Raw genomic sequence first — 16,571 nt, 5'->3', positions numbered from 1 at the left:
GGGGTAATATTTAAAAAAAAAAAAAAAAAAAAAAAAAAAGGGAGCGTGGTCATCAAATACTATAAAATATATTAGCTGTTACTAGAATGCCACTTATCTTCCCCCCATACGAATCACTGTCATGTTGTATGTGAATTTGTGAGGTGGGTTTTGAAGCTGAAATTAAAAACTTCTTGTATGGCTGTCTTCATAGTGGCTATCCAGACTATCTGAAGAAATAACAGCTATTATGTAGTCAGCTATTCACCAGTTTTAACTGATTATAAATTACGTTTCAGGGTGGAGAACATAGCATAGTGCCTGACACCTGTGTTGATCCTGAGGGCATTCTTGATTCTGTGCATTATGATGTCATGGATATTAAAGAGCAAGCTGAGGCAGCACATAGTTCCATTGTATCCCTGGGGGACCCGAAGGAAGATACTGGCTGGTTTGAAAAGCAGCTGGAGAAAACTAACTTTGAACTGATGGAGACCAAAGAAGAGCTAACAGAGAAAAACACCAAACTACTTAAAACTGAAGAAGAGCTGATGCAGAAGAACAAAGGTGAGTTATGCGATGTGAAAGGTAGAAGACAGAAATAGTTCATTAATCTAAAAGAGAAATAACCAGTTTGAGTAGGAATTAGAGGAGATGTTCTACCTTTGGAACCATAGCCTGTAGATAAGTGATAGTTTGTTCCTTGTGTATATTCAGGTTCAGCAATTCCACGGTTTTTGGTTATTTCTTTTCTTTTTTCCTCCCTCTCCTTTAAAATGCAACTAGCAGCTTTACGCTTTCGTAAGTATGGGGTTAAATGTCTATATCTTGATTTTTACTTTTATATTGTAATCTCTACTCTTCTTTATGTCTTGTTGATGCAATGTTTTCGTTCCAAGAAATATAGAAAACTTTTGAATCACTCCCAATAAGTGAAGACCACATGCAAATTAATTAATCTGTTCAAAAGCTACCTAAACATTAGAATATCTGGAAAAATTGATTACTTAATAAACTATCTATTGGCTACTTATGTAATACAACCTTTTCTGTGTGTTACAGACTTTGAAATGCAGATGATTAAATTGGATGAGTCTGTTGAGCAACTTAAAGAAGCAACTGAGGTAACTTTATCAAGAAGATGTTGTGTAAAATTGTTTTAATACCAACTTGTGGTAGCTTAAAATGCTATTCCAGTAGGCTCCATTAATAGATTTCTTACCGAGCTTAGCTTAACTGAATTTCCCTTTAATGCATTGTGTAATTCAGCTACTTAACACTCCATTAGAATCTGATGACTGAATTTTTTTTATTTTTTATTTCTAAGAAAATGAATGCACAAAATGAAAGGATTCGAGAGCTAATGGACATCGTGGTGCAGAAAGATGACATTATTACAGAGCTACAAGACTTAAAATCTCATTTAGAGGAAAAAGTAAAAGATTATGTGAGTTTTACACATCTCCATATCCTTATACAAAAAAAGAAAAACACTAATTCTATGCTTGTAATCAACACATTTTTGGAAAACTGATTTTCTGTATGTAGCTGGTACTCGCTTGAAATTGTAAACAATTCAAATTTATCTGAAGGTAGTTGTTGTTAACACAAACAACAAAAATATCAGTGTGTTCCACTAACTCCTGCCTCACACTCCTACATCAGAGGAAGAGCAACAGTAAAAGTATGTTGAGTAGAGTTGGAAGTACGAGTAGGAATGGTCAGGATATCTCCACGTTCTATGCAGTCCATAAAACTTTATCCTGACTAATGTACTGCGAGCTACTGAATATGTGAAGACTAGCTTGATTAAGTATGTGTGCATACCACTTCTGGTGGTTTTTGTTCATTTTTTGATGTTTGGTAGCCTGAAGTAGCTCTGAAAACATTTATAGTTAATTCTGTCACTCAGATCTCTAACCTTGTAAGCTTAGCAACTTGACCCTTCTTAGTCTTTGACTGTCTGCATCACTGCAACTTAGTATTTCCATGGTATTAAAGCTGACTGTGATGAGTAGTCATGTCCTCACCTATTACTTCTTCCAAGAACAAGGCTCCAACTCTATCTGTGAGATTGTGTGGCCTGAACACTTCTGAGGCTTTTCTTTTCATAAGTTACTAAAGATGAATAATCAGTCCTTGGCAGTGCCAGCATGGCTTAACAATCGTCATCTTGTAAGTAAGGAAGCTTCACTTGTGGTCAAGGACACAATCTAAAATATGCGTGACAGAGCTGACTAAGCTTTAAGGTTGGATTATATCTGTCACGATGAAAGTGATTTTAGCAGCTTAGCAGAAGTGTGATGTGATGAACTTGTATGAGAGCTGACCATTTGCTCTTTGACCATGTTTGTAATTTTGTTGACTTCTTGGAAACAGGAAATTCTTTGATAAACTGGTAAACTCTTGATTGTGTGCAAGTCTTTTACTTTGTAACCTGCTAGGCTCTTGCTTTCCCTTGTATACTCTACCGAGTATTGCACTTGTCATTATCTGAAGGTGTACTTGTTCTGTCTGCTATTGAGATTTGTAACTGATGTCTATAGAGTCACCGGGTAAATATTTTAGCTGTATGGTTTTGTGTAAATATTTGCCTACAGAAGATTACTGAGACTTAAGTGCTCCTTTTGTTAAGCTTCAATGTAACTGATCTTATATCAATACAGGAAAAGACTACCTACCATTTAACTACCATTAAAGCAGAACCGGCAGAAGAGAACACTAATAAAGGAACTGAAAGCAGCCGATTTTCAGTGCTTTCAGTTAAAGCACTGAAACAAGATAAAACTGAGTTGGAAGTGGGAAGAAAGCGCAGTACTGATGAAGATAAGCCTACTGTGGAAGAGCCACCTTCAAAGAAAGGTACAGTTTCTTCCATCGTTGAACAGGGTGTCTTCCAAAACAATAAATTGCTTCCTATTCCGGATAGGAAGCAAAAGGCTGTGAAGCACGTTACCTTATGGTATAAGGAGAAAAGCCACTGTGTTAAACTGTAAATAGAAGTAACTGTTATGTAAATATCCCTTTTTCAGAAGGTCCTATGCTGTTCATTTTTGAATGCTTAAGAATAAAAGTTTTTGCACTATTTTTTTCCTTTTTGCTGCTTTTTCCTCATCTGTTGATGCACTTGCAGATTTGGTAATAGTTTTAAAGCAGTTTCTTTAGGATTGTTTCAACTGCTGTTGCTGATCTTCTGAGTAGCATCAGCTGCTCAAGTGCTTTTTTTTGTTTGTTTGTTTTGTTTTTCCTGAAGCAACTATCAAAATTGTTGACGACCTGCTAATTGCTCGCTCATGGGCAATATTTGAGCAAAATGGTTTGGATAAGCTCTGATGCATTTAACTTCACTTCTGGGCACAGCTGAGCATCAGTGTTCCTAGAATTACGGAAGGCATATACAATGTAGAAGGGAAAATCTAAAACTTAGCTGTAGTCCCTTCCTTTCTTGTATTCCTCTTGCAAAATATGTGCAAGGGAGAAAGTCAAGGCCTTCTTTGGATGAGATGCTGTTCTTGGATGATTTGTCCCTGCTGCCTTTATTTGGCATAAATATTGAATCCTAATGTGACCACTGAATGGCATCACATATAAGCATCTTACCAGAGACTGAGGGAGGGATGTGGACTCCTCCATACTCCAAATAGTAGTGGGTTTGTTCTAATCATATGACCAAAGCTCTCATTTAAAAATTAATGACAGCAATGCTCCACATAGGAATTAAAATGGGTAGCTGATAGTCACAATGTCAGCATGAAGTTTTCGGTTAAGAAGTACTGAGTATTCAATCATTTTAAAATTTTCTTCTATTTGTGAGTATTAATAGCGTCCAATTTCAAAAAACTCTATTAATATATATTCTTTAGCTATGTTAAATATACACAGTAGAACAATGAGTACAGGTATGTTGTGCTGGTTCTTTTGTAGAATTAGTTATATAAGTAGCACGAGCAAAAGTGTTTTAGGAGATGCTAGGTTATCTCAGCTTAAAGTTCAGGGTATTTACACCATTCTCTGAGCTTTTAGGTCTTGTTTCCTATGCTCTGTAATAATGCTTTTTCCCTACTTCCTGTGTAAGGAGCTTCTAGACTGAACATTACACATCTTCTCCCTAGTCTTATTTATCTTGCTTTAGTGCTTGCTTGTTGTTTTCAGCATAAAGTGTTTAGATTACTTATAAATCATATTCCCCTCACTAGTGTTGCTGGGAGCAGCAGTCAAAACCCAAAACCTGGTTTGGGGTGGAATATGCCACTGCTGTTTCTTCAGTATGACTTTTAAATCAGTTGAGGGCTGTATATAAAACTCCTTAGATGAGTTAAGAGGCTGTTTCCATGCAGTACATGTGAATCTGTATGTAATGCAGGCTGCACGTGGGCGCTATAAAATTCTGCATTTCTGTAGTTGTAGTAATAAAAGGACTGTACAAGAATCACCATTGAATATATTGTTGTGGTGACCCAATCCCTAGTAAGTCTTGACTTATATTTATTTTTTTTAATACTTAAAGTATGCATATTATGGAATGGACATAACTGGATTCTAAAGCAATGATGAAATACAGCAGAAGTCGCTTTTGATAGAAAGAAAATGCATGTGATTTTAGCTAATTGCTCACCAGTTAAAGAAAAAAACAGCCCCAAGCTAATGGAATATTTATGGAAACTTGAATCTGTAAATTTGTACAACTTTATGAGTGAACTTTATATGCAAAAGAGTAAGTGTGGACAGAAGTAGGAATCCTCATATTTTGTTTAGAGATGAACTGAATAAGAGAGACAGATATCAACACTTAAGTGATCAACTTGTCCAGGGTTTTATCTTTCTTTTGAAAGTAAGAGGACTGTGAGTTGGAATGAAATTTCTTAGAGAACTGTTTATCTACCATTTAGATGTAGATGGAGTGATTCCTGGCTGCCTTATAGGGATTGCTGAAGCACGGAAGATAGAAAGAATATAGCTGTGAATTATCTATCTCGTTCCCATGTTTCTTAAATCTAATTAGATTTTCTACTGGTGTGGAGTTGAAGGTTTGAGTAGTGCCATGGTAAACGTGTTCTTCCAGCCTGAAAACCTTTTGCTCTTAATTCTGTATAGAAATCTGAGGCACCTGATTACGTGTTCAGAGGACTTTAATTCCTTCACTAGTATCAAATACTATGTGATGTGAGGGTATGGCTTGCATATTACGACAGTGTTTCACTTAGAAGTTGCTACTTGGTGTTGTGAACTGCTATGTAATAATGATTTTAATCAATCTGAGCTACATTCCTTTTCCCCTTTTTTTTTTGGTTTGTTTGTTTGTTTGTTTTACAGTAGTTGTAAATGAGAGAAAGAAAAAGAACACTGTAGAGCAAAAGAAAATTGAACACATGAAACAAAAGTGCTCCGCGTACCGAAAGGAAGTACTAGCACTGAGGGAAAGAACTGAAATCTTGGAACATCATTTAACTGTGCTTGAAGAACAATGCAGAAGAGAAAAAAATAAAAAAGAAGATTTCAGTAAGCAGGTAACAAGCCTGCGTATTGAGCTTTCTTTGTCTGAAGAAACAGCTGATGCCCTCCGTGAACAAATTCTGCAGGGTCAAGCTGACTATCGGGGAATTGCTTCTGAACTGGATGAACAGAAATCTATAAATATGACACTTGAAAACAAAAATGCCCAACTAACTAACAACATAGAAGTTGCCAAAGAATATGTAATTGATAAAGTGTCACAAGTAAAAGAAATGCGGACCAAATTAGATGAATTATACAAATGTCACTTAGAGTTTCACGCCATCGGTACTGACTTTGTCAGTGTAAAGGATTCCTCAGACTGTGAAAAAGATGAGCCAGGGACATCTCAAATTAGTTCTGCATGCATTCAGTCACAGACTTCTTCCATCTCAGATCTTGTGCAGGACCTCTCCTTTAACTATAGTCTTGAAAGGATTTGGGAAGTATGCAGAAGTATTGTTGATGTTTCCTCACAAAAAAGTCAGCACATCAAAGCACTGCTTCAAGACAATGAAAACCTAAAGGCGGGACTGAATAATGCTGAAAATCATAATCGTCAACTTGTAATGAAGCTATGTGAGATTACAACTCACACTAGTCAGGAAGATGATCTTGTGAATCAGTTACATGAGCAAATAGAAAAGAAAACTCTGGAGTTTGAAGAAAAGACTGCAGAAGATCAGAGAGTGATTGCACAATTTCAGGAGGAAGTTGCCAACTGTGAGGTAAAAATAAGAGAGCTTGAATATCGCCTGGAGGCTTCCAAGACAATGGAAGACAATGTGTCAAAACTCAATGAATTACTTAAAGAAAAAGAATCTATTATTGTTAATCTGGAGACAGTTACAGCAACTCTGCAGGAGAAGTCTGCAAATGCAGACAAAAAGGTTGAAGAGTTAAGTAGCAAAGAAGCAAATCTGATTCAAGAAGTTATGCAGCTTAAAAACAGCTTGGAGCAGATGAAACACTCTCTTCGGGAAAAGGAAAAGAGTGAATTGGAGAAAGTGCAACGTATAGAATCGTAAGTAACCACTGAGTTAACTTAGAGCCCTTTGAGAATGAACTAGAGTTAAAAATAGTTAATGGGAACATCCCTTCGACTTAATGCATTTGCATGCTTATCAATGGCCAAACTACTACTTTAGGATGCTTTGGTATGCTACTTGAGTTCCAAGGGAAAACAGGAGTGTGCAAGGAAATAAAGAATAATATGGGGATTTCTGGTGGTTTTGTTGTACATCCCTCAGAATAGCATCTGAATAATTTATTGCTTCAGAATCTGATTATGAGAAGCAAGCTGAAATTCAAAAGTAATTGTTTAAATCTTGTCACTGGTCTAGATAGATTTAAGAGTCTATTTACAAATAGAAACCAACAGGCAGGGCATGGATTAAGCTGTAATTGCTGTTTCCATGAGATGTGTAACAGTAATGTTCTTTGTCTCTTTATTTTTATCATAAGGCTAGAAAATATTCTTTCTGAGAGTTCTGCCCTTGTACTGAATTTGAAAAAAGATTTGCAGAGGAAAGAAGAAGAGTATGCAGATCTAAAAGACAAACATTCTGATGCCGAGAAACAAATTCAGCAAGTACAAAGCGAGGTTTGTAGTCAACTGAGCTATTTTTTTCTGTAAGATTATGCTTGGTTTTCTGCTGTTAAAACTTCTCAAACTTTAACTATGAAGCTGGAAATTTCACACTAGTGTGACTAGCAGCAAATCTTAGGTAAAGTTGCCATTGAAGCTCTAGAGGGGACCACAAGTTAAAACATGGTTTCGCATAGATAATGAACAGAGGAAAGTAAAGTTGGTTGGTAGTCTGGAATAAGGTTTGTGAAGAGAATAGCTAATCTGCCTCTGGAGGGGACTTGTTATTATCTCTAAGTTACTGGTGACTTGCCATTGGTATCCGTGGTAACTCCAAAGCCTAAAACCTAAGTCTTGTGAAAAAACGCTGATAACTGGGAAGAAGAATGCTATTTACTTGAAGAGAAATAGACTAATTTCCAGAGGCTCTTTAATATAAGCATGTATATTTTTTTTCTTCAATTTCAGCTTCAGTGATGTTAATAGTTAAAATTTAATTATTAAACAAGAAGATATCTTAAAACCCATTTTGCAGGATCTTAGTCTGAAAGTTTATTGGGTGTGCTTGGGGTGGAAAATTGAAGCTTAAAAATGAATTCATGTCTTCCTTGGTAACCTTGCACTTGCTGTCGTTTTCCTACTCAGCACTTGTTTGTGAATTCCTCTTTATTTAGCAAAGAAGTATTTGGCCAGGTTGGATTACAGAAGTCTTTTAATGAACCGTGAGCTGTGCTTACATTACAGGTGTCCACGGTGCGTTCTGTGGAGGAATCCCTCAGGAACAAGATGGAAGAACTTGAAAGGATTAATAACCAGTTTAAGGATGAGCTGGATTATAAAGACTATACTATCCAACAACTTAAACAGGTATTTTTCTTGCATCATTCATTTAATAAAAATTAAGAGCACCTTTTCCAAGCAACAGGAAAAAGGTGAAAAAAAAAATTGGAGCAAAATGAAAGTGGCCAACTGAAATTAGCGGTAGACCATGAAAGATATTCAAATAATTAGTCACTACAGAGCACTGGCAGATTGCTTTAAATACAATAATCTGCATAGTAAATACATATATAATACATGCATATAACCTGATCTTGTTGAGTGACATCACGATATGTTAATTGAAATGTCTTACCATAAACTCTTTTTATCAGCTTGAATCCTTATTTACGCTATATGAAAAACTTATTAATTCTAGTCTGTCTTAAAGATTCTGCTTGTTTCTACTGTGTATGCTTTTCTTTCAACATGAAATATAGGAGCTGGAGGAAAAGGACCATAATCTTCAAAAGTGGCGTGAGGAGAGAGATCAGTTAGTAGAAGATTTGGAAGAACAGCTCAAAACTTTGGCTTCTAATGCCATACAAAAAGAGACAGAAATAGCAGAACTGAGACAATCTGCCTTATAGGATTCAAGCAAGGTCAGCTCTCCTTTCCTCCTACCTGATTAGCTACCCATAAATTCTGTAAGACTCCTGTACCTGCTCTTTGTATTCTGGGTGTGCTTCTGTTCTTGAACACTGTCGTATTGACATCATGTGCAACTAACCAAAAAAAGCACCAGCTTTTATTTTTGTTCTTCAGAAACAGAATTTCTGTTAATTACTAAAATTTCAATTTTTTCAGTAGTTCAGATAAGCAGATGTCAGTTTGATGCTTATGATCCTACAATCATACTGGACATCTGTAGCTTTTTCTGATAATTCACAGCATTTCCGGATCCCAAGCTAGGCTCAATACTCAGACAGTAGTTCTGTCTCAGGTTTCTTACTTTCTTTGCTTTCTCTGAGGTAGTATCTACAATGGCATGAAAAGACAGAAGGGGACGTGGAGAGAGATTAAGGGAAGCATCAAAAAGCAGAGGGGGGATGATCTCTGGAAGTTGCATTTCTTATTTCAACATCCAGCTTTTAATCAGGATAGCCAATCTAAGCCGTAGCATAGAATTTCAGAAGCTAAACAGAAGACTAAATGAGTTGTGCTCTTTTGAGAATGTTTGGATTCACTTTCTCTGAGAAGAAAGATGTTCTCATAGCAAAACTTCCCCTACAACTGCCGACTTTCTCACAGTACTGAAGATTTGGGAACAAATAAATGCTCGGGTTATTATATCTTAAGGGAGATGAAGGCTGAAGCACATAAGTAAAATAGAAGAATCAAAATATATTGTATTACAACTTCCCAGGCAATTCTGTGACTACTGCACTTGTAACAGTGACCGTACAAATCCGTGAAATGTTACTGTTCTTGAATAGTTAAGTGTTCTAGCCTGCAATTCTAAAACTGATGCTACTAAGTAATTGCAATACTGCTTGTGTGTGTTAATTCCTTTTGCCAATCCCACAACTCAGCAGTTTTTACTGTTTATTAGGATAATGCAACTGTGATAGAAGTGTTAAGAAAAGAACTGGCTGACAAAGATGAGTTTATAAAGGAATTAAAACAACGCATTAACCACAGTAGCCCTCAGTGTTTGCCAGAAATACCTTTACTTGAAGAAAGACAAAGTAGAAGGAATGACTCTGTAAATGAAAAGGTACGATTATATTTATAGAAAGTAAGTACTTAACATCTTGTTAACCCCTTTTTGTTCTTCTGTTTTCCTAGGAGATACTGGAGCTGGAATCATTTTTCTTAGCATATAGTCCTTTAACTACATATTCAGTGATGAGTACTTGTTGGTTCTTTTTGTCTTCCACTCAAACATGAGCTCTCATCTTCTCAAAAATATTTTATTTACTAGAACACCATCTCTCTGTGTACATTATGGAACTTTTCCATGCAGTTTTCCATGTATTCGTATGTGGATGCTGAAGATTAGGCAGAGGTTTAGCCTTTGGTGTTCTAACATAGCAGCTGTGAGCGTGCAGAGTATGGGGGGAATGGATGACAAAACGACCAGCGTTACAGATTTTGTCCCTAAATAATGTCTCGCTTTCTCTCTTTTGGAGGCAGAATACTGCCTGAGACTGTTAGTGAGACCCAGTAGGGTGTATCTGAAGATCACACAATGAATAGATGTTACTACCTTCCCACACTTGTGCTGTGTTTCAGCTTACGTGTTCATGTGGCGTCTGAGCTTGAGGTTTTACACTGTAACTTTAGAAAACTCGAGATATTTTGGAGGTCTAATGCATAGCCTAATCTTTACTCCTTTAAAATATTTACAGCCTAGGAAACAACAAAGCAAAACTAAAACTGGAGAAAGTATTCCATTAAGATGCAAAGCTGAAGGCAATTATTTGTCACGTCGATGTACTAGGAGCCTCACTTCATTAAATGAATCTGAGGTTAGTATGAAACTTCAGATCTGAAAATGTTGTGATTGTATTGCTTTTGATAAGGAATGAGTAGGAAAAGATCTCATGTTCTCTAAACAATTCCCAAGTTTTAATTTATTTATCCCTTTCAAGGTGATCAGATCATCTGTTTTTATAGCCTTTGATAGGAATAAAAGCTGTTGAAACAATTGTGTGATGAATTTTTGTCAGGTGCTGTTGAAAACTCTCCTCATGTTAATGCTTATGAAGTGGCTCATGATTAGATAAGTTACTTGGAAAAAATTCATGGAGCCACTGAAACGGGCACAGCAAATTGAACTTATTTTCTTCCTCTGCAGGATTTCTGGATATTGTTTTGTTAGCAGATGATGTTAATCATTCCTATATAAGTTTTTAATTGCTAACTTTCATAAAATAGCAGTTACATATATTTTAAAAACAAAGTATTTATTAACCAACTTAATTCTTGGAAATACAGTGGGTGGTGATACTCCATTCAGATTCTTAGCAGAGCCTGATAAAGTGGCTCTGACTACTTTTTGTCTTTCTACAATCTTTGGTAACTTTTTGAGAGGAAGAAGACTCCCCTCAGGGGGTCGGAACAGTGTAAGTAGTAAAAGCTGCTAGTCTGTGTTTGGGACACTGGAGTTTGCTAGTTACTAGCAGCAGTAGAAGCAGCCATCTACCATTTTCTGATGTCCCCAGCAGCCTGTCTTCCATGTGTTCAACCAGCATCTGAACTCATTTTTGATATGCTAGCTGAATTCCTGCCATAGAGAAGGAGGAGTCCAGGTGATCTCAGTTCTGACTTTGTTGTTCCTGTTGAAAAAAACAGGATTGGGTGGATTGTGGACAGTAAGTGCTGCTGGGGAAATGCATACTGACATTTCCCTGTCACTTAGCTGTGCATTTGCTGCCATTTGACCATGAGCAGGTACATGATAGCCTTCAGCTTAAGTACGGTGTCATTGCTTGAATGCCTGTATTCTCTCCAGGGAAAAGATAGCAATGGAGTTCTTTAATGACTTGTACTGGGCTTGCACCTTGCCAGCTGGACCTTACTTATGTAAATAACATCTCTAGTGTAGAAGAGGAAGGGCAAATTCCCTAAGATTAAGCTGGAAGTTAATTGAACACTTGAATCAAATGCTCCTTTTCCTGCCCAGTTCTGACACAGCAGAGTTGAGATGAAGAAAATCGTGTCAGTTCTACCACCATTCTCTATTAAAAAAAGTGTAGTTGTCTGTGCCCTTGAGAAAAAATGACTTGTAAAGTATCAGGCTTAGTTTAACATGGAGAACTTTTTTTGTGATCATAGATTGGAAATAATTTTAAATGTAACAAGTTCTAGGAAAGAGGGGTAAAACTCTGCTGTAACTGAAATAGACTCCTTCTGTGTCTTCCTACAAGTGTTCTTACAGCAGGAAAATCAAATGCTTACATATCCTTTTCCAGATGCTTTATAACTTTTTAATCTCATGGCTACCTTAACACTTGCACTTAAAATTCTTCTGTGCTATCAGGAGCATTTGGAAACTGTCCTCGACTCTTCTGGAGTGTCCGCAGAAAATGGCAAAACTAGTCGGTTCCCAAAGCCGGAGCTGGAAATCCCACTGACACCTCTGCAACCTGATAAGATGGAGATAAAGCAGCACGGCAGCATGATACCTTTAGGAGTGAAAATGCCTAAGGCAAAAAAGAAAAGAAGTGATGACATGGATGAGGTATGACCTAGACCCAACAGAAAACAAAATATCTGATGCCTTTTTACCATTCTCATTTAAGCATTAAAAAAATGCTATTTCTACCTCAGTAAAGTAGTTGAAGAATTTAATCAATGAACTGCTTTAATGAACAAAACTAATAGCCAAGCTCAGTGATAATGGTTTAAGAGAAGGGAATTTCTCTTAACTCCATTGTGTATTTTCTTTGAAACCTGTAGACATAAATCAGCTTTTTAGACATTGTGAGATGTCTAATACTGATATCTTAATGTCCTGTTTTTATAATTGAATGCTTATTTATTATTTGATTTACAGTGGAATAGTTACCACTAGCAGATACTTCCCTACTATTAGCAAAAGTTTTTAAAGTGTTCACTTTTGTGACATCAATTGTTCTTTCCAAAAGAATCATGGCTGAAACTTGTCTTATTTTCCCAGGATTTTGTGAAAAATGAGAACACGAAAAATACAAAATCTGTCATGGCTTTTAATTCACCCTCTGCAAGTGACGAGAAAATGGTTGTTTTTTGTTCTAGTTTTGAAGCTAGCTTGGGACTTCCTGTAATTGTGTGGTCACACGAAAGAAGCAGTGTCTTATCCTTATGTGTATACCTGAATGGGAATCTTACATGCTTATGAGCTCTTCCTATTAAATTCCATAAGCTAACCAAAGGGCAAGTCAGTCTGTCCCCAGAGCGTGTCATGGCTGTACTGTGTAATGATTTGGAGGGAAGGATATTGCACACTGAATAGTTGGGAAGAGAAGCTTTAGTGTATTATCGTGTGCTTTTGTAAGTGAAGCCCTTGTATTAAACTAAGGTTCATATCATTAATATGCATGGCAGTTATTAAAAACAGATGTTCACATGTGATAGCAGTATCCTTGGCATGGTCAGAGTATGAGTAGTAGATTTTTCCCATCTGTTGTCTTCTGTTTTGTATGTTTGTTTATTTTATGTAATTAGAACAGCTTATGTAAGAAACAACTCCACAGCTTGGGAGCTACTTTTAAAGAAACTACTGCCTTATTAAGAAACTGTAAGAAACGTATGCCTTGAAATAGCTGAGATTTTGACAACTCCCTAAAGGGTATAAAATTGTCTACATTACTTGCCGTTGTGGTATCATCAGCATAATGAACAGAGGTGTCAGTAGTAAAGCTCAAAATGTCAACTTAAAATAACGTTGAACTAAAATGAAGTTTAAACAATGCTCTTGTTTCACATGTTCACATCTCTGTTGAACAGAAATCCGGAAAAGACTACTTCCTGAGAAAGCGAGTACATGCTTCAAGACTGACTAAAAAGAAGGATGAAACACTGCAAAAAGTTGGAGATTTTATTCAAAGCTCTCCTTCTATTATACACTCTAAAGGTTGGTGTAGAATAAGTTTTATTCCATGTTTTCTAGACATTGTAGAATGGCTTGTTTCTGCTGTAGGCTATTAATGTATGTGTTCTTAGACTTGTCTGCCATGTTAAGTTGTCCTTTGATTTATGAAGTAAATGCATTTATTCGTCTCTTCAAAGATTCATTATTACATTTGTGAAAACCTACAAGTATACAGAGAAAGTTGGTTCTGTTTTGTGCTTCTGTCAGCACGAAAGTTAGGCCTGTTGTTTAACTCCTGCTGAAGTTTCTGACTTCCAGCGACTTCTGAGCCATGATTGTCTTTCATACTCCATTTTAATGCGTGCTTTAATCTGCCGTACCTGAACCTATAAACAGTTTCAGCTATAGAAGCAATAAAGAACCTCGATGAACAAATACAATTTCTGAGTATTTTCACTTAAATTTTACGTGTCATTTATAAACCAAGTTTGTTACGAAGCTTTTTTTGCATTCAGCGATTTAAAGACTCACAAAACCAGTAAGTTGATTGGTTTACGTATCAAAAAAAATTTCTTCTAGCCAAGAAGCTGATGTCAGCAGTAAGTTCTCCTAAATCAAACGAACCTGAAAGTCTCGAAGAAGGAGAGACCAAGCCAAAACGATCCAAAAGGAAGCTGTATTCCACTGTCGTTTCTGGCCCTCTAGATATACCTGCTTCTTCGGTAAGCGATTATACTGTAGTCTTGGCTTAAAATAAACTACTAAGGAGTCCAAACAGACTGGAGGTTTCATCTATTTGCAGGGGGAGGTTGAAAGTACTGAGGTATTTCTTTATTCTACCAAGTCATTCTTGTTGGTCTTCCTGCTGTTCTGTTTTATTTTGTCCTCAAAGATCTCTGTGTTTGGCTGGCTTACAGTTTACTAAGTAGGTGATGTAGCAATCATGGAGATGTCTTCTAATTTGGAATCATAGATAATTTCAGTGTGTCGGAGTGGGATTATTCTACTACACGCTTTTCTAGAGCACAACTTAGACAGCTTTTTAGGTATGCTTAAACTATGATCTCCTGTCTAAGCCAACTTGCAAAGGATCTGATGTGCCAGTTTCATGACTCTGTCGGCAGCTATTGTGCTAAGAACATTCTTGCTCTGTTGGAACTGCATCTTTTAATTATATTAGAGTCCTTTTTCTGTTCAGCATAGTGATCATTTGCCCATACTGTAATATCCTTCTGAATTCTTTGACGATTTGACGAATGATAGGGGCAGAAACCAAAATGTTATATTTTTTTTGTTAGAGGATGAAGAAGATGAGACAATTTCTTTTCTCACTGTAGTTCTGAGAACATGGAACTGAACCGAGAACTGAAATTCTGGGCAAGTCATAGCTACAGGGATTGAGGCTAAAAATGTTTTCTGAACGCTTCATGTTTCACAAAACAAGTATTATAATACTCTTTTGAAAACAAGTATTTCAAAATGAAAGCTGCCTTCAGGCTTTCCTCAGATGTGTGTGCTTTTTTAAGATAAACAGGATTTTGTACATTCTCCATATTTGTTCCTTGTGATTAAGCTGCATTAAAATGATCTCGGTATCCCATAGTTTTCTGAATAAAATATAATAAGCAAATGCCATTCTGAAATCCATTTAGGGGAAGAAATATGTTTGCGTGGGTCAAGAAGAGCTTGTCAGTCTTGTGTGAAAAGATGAGTAACTTTTGAAATGTTTTCTTCAGGAATCTGAGGAACAAAAGAAGGAAAGTGATCATCTGATCATCAAGCGACGGCTGAGATCCAGAACAGCTAAAAAACCTTGAAGAAGCATGTTTGTTCCCCTTTCTCAGGACATACTTTTATCGTATTATTAAAACTGGTTGTTAATAAACAGTAACAGTTACTCCGTTGTGTTCTTAAATTTGTATATAGGTGTACAGTGTCTCTCTGACAGTTTCAAACTGACTCCACTGAGGCTGAAATAAATACAAGCTTTCTTAAACTGGGTTTGGATTTTATTGTGGTTAAGGGTTTATTTATTTTTGTCTTGCCTCCCCTGTATAGGAACAGTATCTCTAGGACTGATTGCTATTTACCCATTGTGCAGTAATAACTGTACTTGTTCAGGATGGCCTGGCTTGCTTTTTTCACGTGACTGGTGTACTTAGCAGAACTCTGGCAGAGAGAAGAGCATGAATACACATTAATATTTATGTATACTTAATTTTGGGGCCTTTTTAAAGAATTTTCTTTGGAGAGAAGATGGTGCCAATTCCTCAGTGTGGAAGAAAGGTGCTTTCCCTCACTTGTGCAAGTTCAGCTTTAAATTAATAAACTTAGAAAAATAAACCCAATACATTTGGGGGGAATTCTAATATCCCAAATACTGTTCTCCCCCTCAGTGAGCTTCGAACCTTTAGATGCTGTTGGATGAATTAGCTGAAAGGTTCTCAGCTGGCAGTATGTCCTTGTGTTGTCTCCAAGTCCAATAGTTCCTATAGATTCAATTGCTCAGGAGGTAAAAACATGGATGAAAGCCGACTTGGGTGAATATTTGAGAGTTTGATGGGAGTGAATTGCCTTAAAAGCAGCTGGTGATAGAACAATATACTGATTGTATTTAAAAAAACCCACAATCGTACTATTTGTTGCTGTGCCGATAAGCTTTCTCCTTGCTTGTAGGCTTGTGAGATCCAGGTTTGCAGAAAACAATCTGTGAAAAATCATGGGAATCATGTGGTTTTATGCTCAGCAATCTCATTAAAAACTTGAACTGACTTTTAGAAGCTTTTCTCCATGGTGTTATCTGGACAAATCTGCATGTGGATGTCAACATGGAGGCTTTTATTGACCTGGAGTAGAAAACAGCATTCGTACCTACCAGGTGAGATGGGCAGCTACTGCACAGGTACACAGAAGAAACTGATGGAAGCATAAGTACTTGAAATCACCCTCCCTCCTATTTATTGACCTATGTATGTGAATGCCGTGCATGAATGCCTCATAGCCAGATGTCAAAATGGAACAATGCTGCCTGAAGTGGTTGGTGACAATATGGAAGACGGTTCTGATTAGCTGCAGTTTGCAAATTACTTGCAAATATTTCATATCCAGAAGACTGCAATTTATCAGCCATGCGATATTGGAGGCAAAGTCATTGCAGGGGATGGGAGTGATCTA

General features: G+C 36.8%; 2 protein-coding genes across 2 annotated transcripts; both read left to right on the top strand.

Annotated features, from left to right (window-relative positions):
- Positions 1-1,284: 1,284 nt before the first annotated feature.
- LOC146755742 (kinesin-like protein KIF20B) lies at positions 1,285-9,520 on the top strand. The gene is made up of 7 exons (XM_085525267.1): positions 1,285-1,426; positions 2,646-2,841; positions 5,293-6,496; positions 6,937-7,075; positions 7,805-7,927; positions 8,320-8,481; positions 9,432-9,520. Exons 1-6 carry the CDS (start codon positions 1,310-1,312, stop codon positions 8,467-8,469), a joined length of 1,929 nt encoding a protein of 642 aa, XP_085381393.1. The 5' UTR covers positions 1,285-1,309; the 3' UTR covers positions 8,470-8,481; positions 9,432-9,520.
- Positions 9,432-15,393, top strand: LOC146755741 (kinesin-like protein KIF20B). The gene is made up of 7 exons (XM_085525268.1): positions 9,432-9,596; positions 10,231-10,350; positions 11,865-12,065; positions 12,504-12,584; positions 13,313-13,439; positions 13,977-14,119; positions 15,134-15,393. Exons 3-7 carry the CDS (start codon positions 11,979-11,981, stop codon positions 15,212-15,214), a joined length of 519 nt encoding a protein of 172 aa, XP_085381394.1. The 5' UTR covers positions 9,432-9,596; positions 10,231-10,350; positions 11,865-11,978; the 3' UTR covers positions 15,215-15,393.
- Positions 15,394-16,571: the final 1,178 nt, after the last annotated feature.

This window comes from Coturnix japonica, chromosome 30 (assembly GCF_054131305.1).
Source record: "Coturnix japonica strain WE chromosome 30, WE-NBRP24, whole genome shotgun sequence".
Classification (NCBI taxonomy): Eukaryota; Metazoa; Chordata; class Aves; order Galliformes; family Phasianidae; genus Coturnix; species Coturnix japonica.
This window is presented reverse-complemented; position numbering and strand designations above follow the sequence as displayed.

Coding starts and splice junctions, on each gene's coding strand:
- LOC146755742 (XM_085525267.1), top strand. CDS start 1,310: ATGAATGCACAAAATGAAAGGATTCGAGAGCTAATGGACATCGTGGTG. Junction 2,842..5,292: donor AGAGCCACCTTCAAAGAAAG/GTACAGTTTCTT, acceptor TTTGTTTTACAG/TAGTTGTAAATGAGAGAAAG. Junction 6,497..6,936: donor AAAGTGCAACGTATAGAATC/GTAAGTAACCAC, acceptor TTTTATCATAAG/GCTAGAAAATATTCTTTCTG.
- LOC146755741 (XM_085525268.1), top strand. CDS start 11,979: ATGGAGATAAAGCAGCACGGCAGCATGATACCTTTAGGAGTGAAAATG. Junction 12,585..13,312: donor CTGCAAGTGACGAGAAAATG/GTTGTTTTTTGT, acceptor TCTGTTGAACAG/AAATCCGGAAAAGACTACTT. Junction 13,440..13,976: donor TTCTATTATACACTCTAAAG/GTTGGTGTAGAA, acceptor AATTTCTTCTAG/CCAAGAAGCTGATGTCAGCA.